The sequence below is a fragment of the Cyprinus carpio genome, unplaced genomic scaffold (assembly GCF_018340385.1).
Source record: "Cyprinus carpio isolate SPL01 unplaced genomic scaffold, ASM1834038v1 S000006661, whole genome shotgun sequence".
NCBI lineage: Eukaryota > Metazoa > Chordata > Actinopteri > Cypriniformes > Cyprinidae > Cyprinus > Cyprinus carpio.
The window spans coordinates 117,127-131,017 of NW_024879285.1; the positions used below are offsets into that span (position 1 = coordinate 117,127).

The following is a 13,891-nucleotide window of genomic DNA, read 5'->3' on the forward strand; positions in this document are numbered from 1 at the left end:
TTTTTGCCTCCTGGCTAACGATCGAGTTGGTAAAGACGGTAAGATTTGCTTCCTTTATTACTTTAAGTAGCTGGCTGACGGGAGCCTCTTTGCCTGTGAGGGTGAAAGTTACCGCGTTGCCGCGTGCTGTTTGTGACGGAGCCTCTTACCCGAGAGGATTAAAGCTACCGTGTTAATTCGGTTTGAAAAAGGTGAGTATTATTAGTTACACAGATTGTTTGGCAAGGGGGCCTCTTCACCTGTAAAGGTGAAAGCTACCAAGTTGAAGTAAGCTGTTAAAAAAAAAAAAAAACAGAGTGAAGGGATTTTCGTTTGTCATTTCAGCCAAGGAAACCTCTTTGTCTGTGAAGACAAAAGCTAGCTGAGATATTTTTCACTTCCCTATTAAGATGCAAGAGGAAGGCAACATTGGTTTTCCAGCAGAGATCCCTGCAGGACAAGTACAACATCGGCCTGAGCGGGATCTTCAAGAAGAAGGTGTCGGGCGTAAGCGATCTCGCAAGCGCAAGCATGTAGAAGGGGACGTGGATCACCTTCAGAGGCAAATGCAAGGAATGCAAGAGACTCTGAATAATTTGTTACAGGTGCAGCAGTGGCCGGTGGGGCCGCCAGGCCCTGGGGAACTGGTGCAAAAACATCCATGCCGCCACCCAGATGAGATATCTGTGATAGCATCTGGAGTGTTTGGAAGGGAAGGCAATTCTATGCCATCGGATCAGGAGGACATCTCTGATTCAGAAATGGAGGATTATTCTTCTCAGGCCTCGGATCCTGTTCCTTTGGATCCATCAGATAAGGCAGTGATTGCTAGAGCAGCAGAGCGGGTGAACCTGACTTCACAACCTGCCTCAACATCAACTTCGGTGTTTGATAGAGGCTCTCAGCGCCGAAAAACAGAAGGTTTGCCTATACTTCCAGACTTTGTGACAGAGTTGCATTCTTCATGGAAAGTCCCCAGGTTCCACTGCCCTCCCTAAGACACAGCTGGGCAGCCTGGCAGGGGCGGCAGCTTACGGGCTTGCTTCAGCTCCTCAGATTGGGCCCACATTTGCTATGTTGGCAGAAGCAACCACCAGGGCTGGCAAAGATGCTATACACCCTAACAAGCATTGTAGGTTAGTTGACAGTCAGCTAAAAAGAACCTATCATGCCTCTGCCTTGTCTGCAAGACTGGCATGCACCAATTCCCTCCTGTTGGTTTATTTAGAGGGTATACTGCAGGATTTGTCCTCTACCTTGACGAGTGATGACATTCCAGAAGCATTAAGGGTGGTTGACATGCTGATCCGAGGAACAAGTGCACATGCCCAAGCTCTGGGACAATCGATGGCCAGTGTGGTTCAAGTGCGTCGTCAAGTATGGCTGTCCCAGGCCAATCTTTTGGACCAAGACTGCATGGCAGTCGTAGCAGCTCCATTGATCCCTGGCGAGGTCTTTGGGCCCCCTTCAGAGGCAGCATTGGAGCAGTCCCGTAAGACAAGGGAGTTGGCACGCTCTGTGCGTCGGGCACCAGTTATTCGTGGGCCTCGGACATCAACGGGGAGCAGTAGCTGGACTCGCCCAGAATCGTTACCCCAGGCCTACCCAGGGCAGCGAAGAACTGCTGGCCAAGGGGCTCTAGGGGGACCAGGCCAAGGAGTTCGACAGTCCTTTCGTAGGGGCAGACAGGCAGAGTCTTCCATCACACGGATGTCAGGCGGAAAGAAGAAATCGTCGCTGACAATCAGTCTCCGGCCACACACACTCTCCAGTCAACAGCTCCTCCACTGGCGCCAATGCACCCAATGTCCATGGGTGCTAAGCACCTTGGAGTTTGGATACAGGCTCCAGTTCAGATCAAAAACCACCAAAGTTTCAAGGGATTGTCCCTACTGTTCTGGGAGACGAGAACCAGTGCAAGTCTCTCACGGCAGAGGTATCGGTCCTTTTAGGAAAAGGAGCAATAACACACCTGCCCTTGGGAACAATGGGGCAGGGGTTTTATTCCACCTATTTCCTGATTCCAAAAAAGGATGGGGGTCTTCGTCCCATCCTCAATCTCAAGGGATTCAACCGTCATTTAAAAACGACTGCCTTTCCATATGCTCAACATATCAACCCTTTTAACCTTCATCAGACAAGGGGACTGGTTCACAACAGTGGACCTCCAGGATGCTTATTTTCATATCCCAATTCACAGGAACCACAGGAAGTACCTAAGGTTCTACTTTCAAGGCAACGCATACGAGTACAATGTTCTCCCCTTCGGTCTGTCATTGGCCCCCCGCACCTTTACAAAATGTATGGATGCAGCGCTCATCCCCCTTCGTCGTCAGGGCATACGTATAGCAAATTACCTGGACGATTGGGTAATCTGTTCCCCTACAAAACAGCAGGCCAGGAACAACACAAAGGTGGTCCTAACCCATTTACAGAACTTGGGGCTGAAGCTGAACAGCAGGAAGAGTTGTCTCATTCCCACCAGGGAAGTGACATACCTAGGGTTGACTTTGGATTCAACAACGATGAGAGCATCTCTGACTTCTCAGAGGCGATTGGTGTTGGAAGAATGTCTATCCCGGCTCCTCTGGAAGGAGCAGGTTACAGTGAGGTTTGGTCGGAGGCTGCTTGGCCTGTTGGCCGCAGACAGTCAGGTGGTACCATTGGGACTGCTTCACATGCGCCCTCTGCAGCTATGGTTAGCAAAATACAAAGTGAGTCCATACGAGAATGGACAGCGACTGATTCCAAGGGACGGGGATTGTCTTCCCAACAGTCCAGTGGTGGCTATCGACTCCAGGCCTAAAGGAAGGAGTCACACTGGGCCCTTTATGTTCAAGGGAGATGATAACAACAGATGCGTCGCTTGGAGGGCTGGGGTGCTGTCTGGCAAGGCAATCTAGCACAAGGACAATGGGATGCCACATGGAGAGGAGCACACATAAATCTGCTGGAACTGGAGGCAGTATTTCGGGCCCTGATCCATTTTCGGCCTCAGCTTCGGGAGAAGCATGTCATGTGTTCGCTCAGACAGTACCACAGTAGTGTCATATATAAACCATCAAGGCGGGTTTACGTTCGACGTCCCTTTACAGGAGAGCTCGGGACCTTCTGTTATGGGCACATGCTCAGGGGGTGTCCCTGAGGGCCTTACACCTCCCGGGAGAGGACAATGTGGCAGCCGACCTTTTGTCCAGGGGAGGCCCCAGGCCAGGGGAATGGCGACTACATCCGGCTGTGGTGCAGGAGATCTGGTCTCGGTTCGGGGTGGCTCAGGTAGATCTCTTTGCCTCACTGGAAACCACGCATTGTCCCCTGTGGTATTCAATAGTGGGCCCCAAGGGGTCCCTAGGGGTGGATGCTCTGGCGAACAAATGGCCTCCAATGCTCCTGTATGCATTTCCTCCATTCCCTCTTCTGCCAGTGGTCATAGCCAAAGTAAGGATCTTGAAGGCCAAAGTCCTGCTGGTGGCACCAGATTGGCCCCAGCAGGCATGGATGCCGGATTTGGTAGCATTACAGAAGGGACCGCCATGGTGTCTCCCAGTCAGGAAGAATATGCTGTCTCAGGCCCAGGGGAAACTCTGGCACCCGAATCCAGGGAGGTACAATCTGCACGTCTGGCCACTAGATGGGAGTCGTCCAGAGCTCTGGGAGAGGCGGTTCTAACAACACTGCAGGCAGCAAAAGCCCCATCTACAAGGAGACTGTATGCTGCTCGATGGGAAAGGCTCTCTCGATGGTGTCAGTCCAAGGGAATGGACCCAGTTTCATGTGGAGTGGAGTTAGTTTTGTCATTCCTCCAGTCCCTGTTGGACACGGGTCTGACGGAGTCAACCTTGAGGGGATATGTAGCGGCTATATCAGATGGCCATATGGACTACGGAGGCAGCACAATTGGTGTCCATCCTCTTGTGAAATGCTTTCTGAAAGGAGCTCGTAGATTAGGCCCATCTCAAGCTCGGTTGGTTCCCTCATGGGACTTGGGCATTGTCCTGAATGCTCTGACAGAACATCCCTTTGAGCCATTAGACAAATTGGAGTTAGAACTTCTTACGTTGAAGACAGCCTTTCTCTTGTCTATTGCTTCAATTAGGAGGATAAGCGAATTGCATGCCTTGTCGGTACACCCTGCATGCTTGAGACTGGGGGAAGAAGATTCATCCATTTCTCTCCTTACGAACCCATCATTCCTGCCAAAAGTTTTGCCTCGTTCTTATGTCTCCAGACCTTTGGTACTAGAACCCTTTCATCCCCCTCCTCATGATTCAGCAGAAGCAGCCAGATTACATCTAATCTGCCCAGTCAGAGCACTGAGGAGATACATTACTTGCACTCAACAGATCAGACAGACTAATCAGCTGTTTGTCTGTTTCGGGGACTCAGTGCAAGGCCAGGCGGTGTCCAAGCAGCGGCTTGCAAGATGGGTGGTCAGGCTGATAGAACTAGCCTACCACAGCATGGGGAAGGCCTCCTCCCAAGGGGGTAGTGGCCCACTCTACCAGAGGAATGGGGGCCTCTTGGGAATTATTTAAAGGGGCCTCTCTGGAATAAGTGTGTGTAGCAGCAGGTTGGTCGTCCTCTTTGACATTTGCCAAGTTCTATCGTCTGGATCTTGCAAAGACAGTTTCATGCTTTATGTTAAGTTATGTCAAGGTATTATTACCTGGTGGTTTTGTTGTAAGTTATATGAAGAACTAATAAAGGTTCTGTTGCATTAATCATGTCCTGGTTATTGCCCCGCTAGATTTCCCCTCATGACCTTATCTGGTACACAGTTGACCCATACTGTTGCGTGTTGACTGAAATGAAATAGAACAAAGGGGTTACATGGGTAACCTAGGTTCTGTGAATGAAGTCAACACGCCACGAAGCGTGGTCACTCGGGGACTGCTTTGAGCCAGTCAGAAAAAGAGAAAAGGCCGGCTGATTAACACCTGTATTTAAAGGAGATGATTACAAGCGGGGCGTGGTTAATTTGATATACCGTCTCCTGACAGCTCATCCTTAACGAGGCTGACCCATACTGTGGCGTGTTGACTTCATTCACAGAACCTAGGTTACCCATGTAACCCTTCGTTTTTGGACATTGCTCTATGTGTTAGGGATAGAATACTGCCATCTGGAGGTTAGTCGAAAAACTTTTTTTCTTATAGTTAAGGAATTAAAGTGCCATGACCACATGTATCCAATAGAGGTCAATAGAGACTCATTCATTTTCACTCCATTTTTCTTGATGCTTCAACTTCTCCTCACAACTTTATGATATATATATTTTGTGAATATATATTTAAACATTTTGAAATACATAAAAAATCTGTATTTTTGTCAAAGTTAGAGTTTGTTGTTGTTATCTGATATATTTTGAATGATCTGCTTTTGCAAATTATTATACATACATTTGCAGAAACATTACAAGTCACCACTATGACATGACTGTAATCACACACTATTTATTTCAGAAAATTATTTATCAACAATTATGGAACATGCTTGTTCCATGTTGCATATGTGACATTTTTCAGATTTATGCCAGTTTAGTTGATTTTATTTGCCAATTTCTATAAAAATGCTCTCTGTTGCAGTCACATGTGTGTGTTTGTGTGTGTGTGTTTGTGTGTGAGTGTGTGTATGTGTGTATGTGTTTATGCTCTAGGACCAGACCTTGATTTAAATGTATTTTTTTTTTAGACTTATCCCAGTTTTATTTTATTTGCCAATTTCTGTAAAAATGCTCTCTGTTGCAGTCACATACATTTGTGTGTTTGTGTGTTTGTGTGTGTGTGTGTGTGTGTGTGTATGAGATAGAAAGTTTGTTCTACTTTTTATTTATGCTCTAGGACCAGACCTTTGTTTATATGTAGAAAATTTCAGATTTATAATGGATTTACTTGTATTTTTTTGACAAACAAAATTTTAAAAAGTAATTTTTTTCATTTTCCCATTCATTTTCAATGTGAGGTCATTTTTACCCCAAACACCTTAAACGGTAATTTTTTTTTTTTTTTTCAATGTGGGGTGAACAACCAAATCAAGCCCAGTTTTTTTGTGCATGTTAAGATAGATTATTTAGGAAAAGTCACAGAGTTTCATGCCCCTGAGATGAAGGTAACACTTTTAAAAAATGAAGGAAAACTGAACAGCTCATCGGTGTAGATTAATAATAGAAGTGCAATAAGAAACTGTTGACAAAAGTAGCGTATTTTGGGGGCATGCAATTATAACTATTTTTTTTCTCATTTACAGGGAACATCATGGACAAACTCCTTTTAAATTTGGGTTTGGTGGAGTACTATGATAAGAAGCTCACTCTACACACAGTGCTGCAGATCAACAAGAACAGTATCACAGATGTGACTGTTCAGTCCCTTTCAGATCTGCCGTGGCTGTTCTTGAAGAGGCTGATGATGCTACAGAGGACAGCGAGGAGTGTTATGTGTTCTTCATCAGACAGGACGGAAGATTCAGAGTGGGATGATGATCAGGAGAGTGAATCAGACTGTCTTCAGTCAGTCAATCCTTTGGACATTCTGACTGCTGTGTTTCTTTGCTCTGACAGTTTTCTTCAGCAGGAAATGATTATGAAAATGTGCATGTGTCAGTTTGCTGTTCCTTTGCTGCTTCCAAACATTGAGAACAATCAGATCACTCTTATGCTTTGGGCAATGAGAGATATTGTAAAAAAATACAGACCACACTCATTATCAGATTCAAGTAAATTTTTGGAAGAAAGGATTGCTCTGTCAGAAATGCCTTTAGTGTCTTTTGTGAGACTTGGTAGGTGCAACATTTCCAAATCAGAAATTCTGAATAAGCTGCTCAGCAATCCACAGGAGTACACTGAAACATTTGTGCACTTCAACATGGATTGTGGAAACATCAACAAAAAAATATCAAATGGCTTGGTTGAGATGACCTGGTATCTTCCTTGTGGGAAAAAGAACATTGATGTCTTTCCTGAGCCTGTAGCAATTGCCAACTTGAGAGGTGACATTCAGAACTTTGAAACACAGTACACTTTTCTGCGTGAGGCTTCAGCTGCTGTGTTTGTGTTCTTTGAACCCCAATTTTTAGATTCACAGTTAATTTCAGTCCCGAGTCAGAGACATATTCCTCAGTTATTTTTTGTGGGGGACTCCAACAACGATATCATAAAAGCTACAGTGAATGAGCTCAAACTGAAAAAAAGCTGAGCAATTTCATCTTTAAAGCAAAGCAGAATGATGCAGAATTTGTTGGCAAAATTAAGAGCAAGTTGCAAGATGCAATTAAGGACAACAATCACAAAATGTCAGTTGTTCGTTTAGCTGAGTTTGCACACAATCTGGGAATCTTGGTGGATGAGGATGCTGAAGAATGTCAGCGTGCCAAAGCAAGAGCAGATGAAATCACTTCAAAAATTAATGATATAGTGCAATTCAAGATGGAGAAACTTCCCTTGCAAGGGGAAATCTTGATGAAATTGGCCAAGTTAGAGAAAGAGGAATTCCCTTTGAAAAAGAAAGTTGGCGATAAGAGTGTTGAGGACTACAAAAGTGACCTTCAGATTGAGAAAAGGAAGCTCAGAGAAGAGCAATACAGAACAGACATGTCTACTACTATGGGCTGCTTTATCAGCGCAATATCATCACCAGAAAAGGCCTACTTCTTAAAATGGTTGAGAATCAATTTGGAGAATCGCTCACATGAAGTACTGCCTAGACTCAGAGAACTGTACAAACAGAAATGTCAAGATGTTTGTAAGAACAAGACAGGAATAGCTGAGCTTGATAAAAAGATTTCAAACAGTTCTTTAGGAGTGGAGCACTTCATTCGAGAGATGAGCCAGCTTTACGAAGCTGCAGTCTCGCTCTCAGAAGATGCACTTTACCGCAAACAACTACAACATTTACCTAGACTCTGTGCTGAACTACTGCTGGATGGATTTTCACTTGAACTTGTGGATGGAGATTCTTCAAATATCCCTGAAAAAATGGCTTTCTAGTGTGTTTTCTGAATTAAACACACTGGTGGAGCCCAAAAACAAGATTATGGTTGTCACTGTTTTGGGCGTCCAGAGTTCAGGAAAGTCAACGCTGCTGAACACCATGTTTGGAGTTCAGTTTGCAGTGAGCAGTGGAAGATGCACCAGGGGAGCCTTTATGCAGCTCATTAAAGTAGCAGAGGAATGTAATGAAGAGCTCAATTGTGATTATATAGTGATAATTGACACTGAAGGACTAAAATCCCCTGAGCTCGCACAACTGGACAACAGCCACGAACATGACAATGAGTTGGCAACTCTTGTTGTTGGACTGAGTGATGTAACAATTGTCAACATCGCCATGGAAAACTCCACAGAGATGAAAGACATTTTACAGATCATTGTTCATGCCTTCCTCAGGATGAAGGAAATAGGTAAGAAACACACATGTTTGTTTGTACACCAGAATGTTGCTGATGTCTCAGCTCATGATTCAAACATGAGAGACCGTAAATTTCTGTTGGAACATCTGGATGAAATGACACAAGCTGCAGCCAAAATGGAGAACAAACTGGAGTTTAATAAATTTACAGATGTGATGAATTATGACACTGGGGAAGGTGACCACTACATCCCTGGATTGTGGCATGGAAACCCCCCAATGGCACCAGTGAGTATCGGCTATAGTGAGTCTGTGTATGATCTCAAAAAGCATTTAATGGAGATCTTCAGACATTACAAGTCCAGTGACATGAATGAATTTATTAGATGGACCAAAGACTTGTGGACTGCTGTGAAATTTGAGAAATTCATCTTCAGCTTCAGAAACAGCCTGGTGGCTGATGCATACATGAAACTGTGTACAGAGTACAACACATGGGACTGGACACTGAGACAGAAAATGCACACATGGGCATTAGAGGGTGAAACAAAGATCTTGAACCATGGAAAATTTGAAAACTCTGAGCAGTGCACCATTGAAGATTTCTGTTGTCATTTGCTACAAAAAGCAGATGTTGAGCTTTCAGAAGGAGAAGATGAAATTTCTAGTAAGATCAAATCATACTATGAACAAGGAGAAGGTCATGTTGAACTTGTGGAAAGCTATCGACAAGACTTTATAAACTCTGCCAAATCTTTGAAGAAAGAGCTTTCAGATTCCATCACAAACAAACTGAATGCAGCTCTTTTACGTCGAAATGCAATGATGAAGGTGGAAGGAATCAAAAAAACATACATGGACACAATGGAGAAAAAAAGTCCTGGACTTGTTGAAATTCTGTCGTGAGAACAAGTCAGACATGTCTGACTCCAAGCTGGATGAAGCATTGAAAAGATGTGGCAGGAGACTGTAAGGACATTTCCCATACACAGGGCTCCAACAACACAAATATCATCCTAAGAGTTCTTCTTCTTTTGAGGAAAAATCTTGAATCTAGAGGAAGTTCAATGGCTCAACAATTAGACAAAGTGAAGGATTTAACCATGTATGGGCAAGAACAATTTATTGCTTGCAAATACAAACACGTGTCCAAGTTTTTTTACAAAAGTCAGATCAAGATAATGCAAGAGATGTCAGACAAACTTATCAGGGATTGTTATGAATTTGTTGAAGCAAAGAGAGAAAGTACGGATGATTATGATGACACATATATCAGGGAAATTCTTAACATGATTGATGAGAGACTTAAGTCTCATGAAGATTTAAAAGAAGATGTTGAACTACCCCTTAAACTACACATCTGTGGCTTTGCAAGCAGAGAATTTCAAGATATTCACAACCAATTCATCCAGAATAACAACCCGCAAACAGCCTTGGAGGACTTCAAGCAAACATACCGCTGTAAATTCATTGACCTTTACCTCGAATGAGACCAGTGTCAGAAGACGGCTGATGAATTCATGAATAACTGCATAAGACCTGCTTTGGAAAAATACATGTCTGATGTCTTGGGCATGAAAATGGCAGACGAGATGAAGACTGGTGAAAACACCCACATTTTTGAAACATCATTTCAGATTTTTGTCTTGAAAAATCTTCTTGATTCTAAATTTGAAACATATTTGCGTTTCATTAAGTCATATGAAACATTTGTCAAAGACTTTATTTTTGACAAAGTCAGAGAGCACTTTACAGCTGAGAATCGAATGTTCAAATTAGAGGAAAATCTTCTGAATGATGTCATCGGTGAAATTACTCGAGCAATTAAAGAGGCAGAGCAAGACTCAACTATAAATGACATCAAGGGATTCATCGAAGTCATCTGCAGGAAACTTCAAGAAAGACTTGTTATTCCCAGGGATATCGTGGACAAAATTGGCACACTTAACAATGCAAATCCCAAAAAAATTGCTGAATGCCTTCACTTTTCTTTGCAGGACATGGATAAATTACTGAAAGCTAGTTTAAAAAAATCAAGTTTTGAAAGCAGAATAAAGCATCTTCAAACCAAACCACAGGATGTGCTGTTCAAACGACTGCAGGGCTGTGGGAAACAGTGTCCATTCTGTCAAGCACCATGTGAGGCTGGAGGAGAAGCCCACTCTAAACACTTTGTCTCAATTCACAGACCAGAAGGTCTCGGCCGATGCAGATTTCATGATTCTAAAAACTAGTGACAGACATCTGTACATCATCGGTGAACAGTGACTCATGCTTTAAATGCCATGACACCAAAGATCAGTGGCATCCATATAAGGAATACAATACAATCTACCCAGACTGGCGTATTGATCGAGAGCCCAGCATAGAGACATCAGCATACTGGATATATGTGATGGCACAATTCAATAACCGGTTTGCTGAAGAGTATGATGCAAAACCTGTCGATATACCTTCATCCTGGGAAGGTATTACAAAGATTCAGGCAGATAAAAAGCCTAAAGTAAACATCAACTAACTAGTGTCTGTCTGGCCTCTATTCAAATGAGTTTAGTTAAGAATTGTTTTTCTTATAATAAAAGCATTATTCATCATTCAAAATGCATGTAGCGATGTACGCTTGATAAAAACATCTTTTCACCTATATAACATTTCACGTTTTTCTTGAAATTCTAATACTGAAAATGGTATTTAAAATGTGTGTGTGTAACTTGTTTTTTATTTTTATTTTTTTTCTGTTGAGAACAATCTTTATATTCACAATGCTCTAAATTTTACTTTCAGATTGATTTTTAGTCATAACTGTTTGTTTTCATATGTTTTTGGCTTAGTTTAATTTGAATAAATACAATTTTGTCTATTGTCTGTGCAACTGTATTTAGAACTGTTATTCTGTGTGTTACATATACAGGCATGTTTGTATGAGGTTAATTATTTGTAGAGATGTTAAGCATTTGCCAACCATATGCAAAAAATAATGTTACCTGAATAAATACTAACACAGATGTATTGCTGTGCTGAGTTTTTATTATAAAATAATATTTTGTATACTACATTTGTACTGGGTCTCCCATTATGACATCCAATAGACAAGGAATTTCAACTTCTTCTGTAGCAACATCTCCTTCCAGAAAGTAGATGTAGTAGTTCACTTTCGAAATTCTAACTATAAGTAACTTTTAGTAGATGGTTAGGATAGGTTTAGGGTTAGTAGAATAAGCTGACATGTACTTGCATAGTTGCTTATCAGGTGTGTAAAATACTTAATAGTAATTTTACTTGATTACTGTACTTAAGTATTATTTTGGGGGATTTGTACTTTAATGAAGCACAATTTAAACTGACTACTTGTACATTTACTTGATTACATTGCTGAAGAAAGCAACTATTTTTTACTCCTTACAACTTTATTTCATCTTGAAAAGTACATTTGATTTTTATTTTATCTTATACACAATAAATATGGTAAATGGAAGCTTAAACGTGCATGCTTGATGTGAATGAGAACCATTGATTATTGTTTTTACGCATCACACACACATTTCTACTTTAGTTATGACATTCATTAAGTAAACTACTGGCTTCAAAAGTTTACCAACAAATCTGAGGAAGCATATTGAGGTAGCAAAGTTGCATTTTCCCGAATAATGTGTATTCATTTTGTTTTGATTGAGCAGTAGCTGTGTAATATATTGGCTGAATGCACGAGATTGAGTGCAAATTAAATCAATGATGAGAATTTAAATACAATTAATATTTTTGTGGGATTTCTTTTTTAAATTAAATGTTACAAATCCCCAAAAAATAAAATAAAGTATTTAAATGAACACTGTATGTTAAATTAATTGTGATTCATGTTTACTTATGTTGTGTGTATTTGACCAGCATCAGTGCATTTTGTTTCATTTTCTCCCTTTAACCAAACTTCTGTATGTCTGTCAGAAAAAAAGTACTTCTACTTTTTAAATACTTGAGTACAATTTAAAGTTGTACTTTTTTACTTTTACTCATATATGTTTTTGGCCAGATACTTTCAATTCAGTAAAATTTTCATTGAGTATCTGTACTTTCACTTTACAACTCTGTTACTTATAGTTGTTTGTTTAATTACTTTTATTTTTGTTTTTGTGATGTTTAAAGATATTGAGAATGTTCTACAATATTACAACCAAAGGTGCATGAACTTTAGCAGTGATATAGAACCTTTTATACGGAATTGCAAATTGTGGTAAAAATGTTGTATGTGTTGTTTTTCTTTTTTGTTACTATTGTAAGTGTCGTGGTCACCATGATTTTACTACAAATACAACTTCCATCTTTGAACCTGATATGAATATAAAACTGATCCAAGGTCAATAGCACGTCACGTGACAGATAGGGTTTAATCACCCTAGTTAGCAGGTGTGTTCATTTAGTTACACGCAATGAAACTCAAAGACAGCCTCGGATGACCGATATAAAACAGCGAGTAAACATATGGTGATAATCTGATTAATAAAGAATCAATCAATCTTTTATTACAGACTCAAGGTCCAAATTAATAAAACAAACAAACAAAAACCAAGACAATAGGACAACATATACAACCCACAACATCTACCACACACAATAAAAAGTTTTAAAATGCAACAATGCCAATGTCTCCACAGCTTTGACTGATACCGTGTAATACTAACCCTTACATCTGATAGACCCACAATAATCTAATTTTTTGAATCATTTAGCCGGCAGATAAATCCATACATAAGGTTTCGTAACAGTGCTTTAAAAGTGATTATTCTAGCACTCACAAACATTTCACTTGCACTATGCCATCTAGGTCTCTTTAGTAAAATTCTCATTGCATCTGTAAGGATTAAAGAACCTGAGATACTTTGATCTCCTGAGAAACCGACAATACAAACATACACAGGCATCTTCGAGACACCCCACAGAGTGGAGGTGCAGGAGACCTCCTTCCCTTCTGCCCATTTGTTTCATTTTAAATCCCTTCACCCATGCTTTCTTCTACTCAATCTGCTCAAAATGATTACATGAAAATGTCAATGCAAGTGAACTAACAGTCATGTCTGGTATCATTTGAAATGTCTCAGTGCAACTGGTACAATGGTCTCAATCTTACAAAAGTAGATTAAAAGATAATACAGATCCTAAGAGTTAAGAGATATTTTGCCTACTGTAATGGGAGTGCACCTTCCCAGGGTCCTCCATGTAAATTACCTCCTGTTCCCATTGAGTTGTAAAACCACCCAGGCTTGGGACCTGAGTTAATGCAAATTCCTATTGTTAGTTACTGTCTCCATCTCGGGGGATGTTTGTCTTGGTCTGAGGTATTTAAACGATTGCAGCAAAAGGATCAGGGCCTTCTGTAGTCAGAATGAGCCCTTAGCATGAAGTGTGTCTACACACTTCATACTTATGTATTTTTTAAAAAGTCAGGTATGCATCTTTTTACTCTTAGATTCACCTTTGAGAATTTGATGTCTTGTATTGATTTGATATCTCTGAATTGGCTATGTAATTGGCATAATACTTACCTGACTGATAATAAATTGTTACATTTGATT

At 41.2% G+C, this 13,891-nt stretch overlaps 1 protein-coding gene across 1 annotated transcript; it reads left to right on the top strand.

The window, feature by feature from the left end:
• The first annotated feature begins 6,099 nt into the window (after positions 1 to 6,099).
• LOC109073310 (up-regulator of cell proliferation-like) lies at positions 6,100 to 9,230 on the top strand. Its single transcript, XM_042755310.1, is given in 3 exon segments — positions 6,100 to 7,167; positions 7,170 to 7,945; positions 7,947 to 9,230. Coding segments are annotated over 3 exon segments (2,994 nt in total). The 5' UTR covers positions 6,100 to 6,233.
• The last annotated feature ends 4,661 nt before the right edge of the window (positions 9,231 to 13,891 follow it).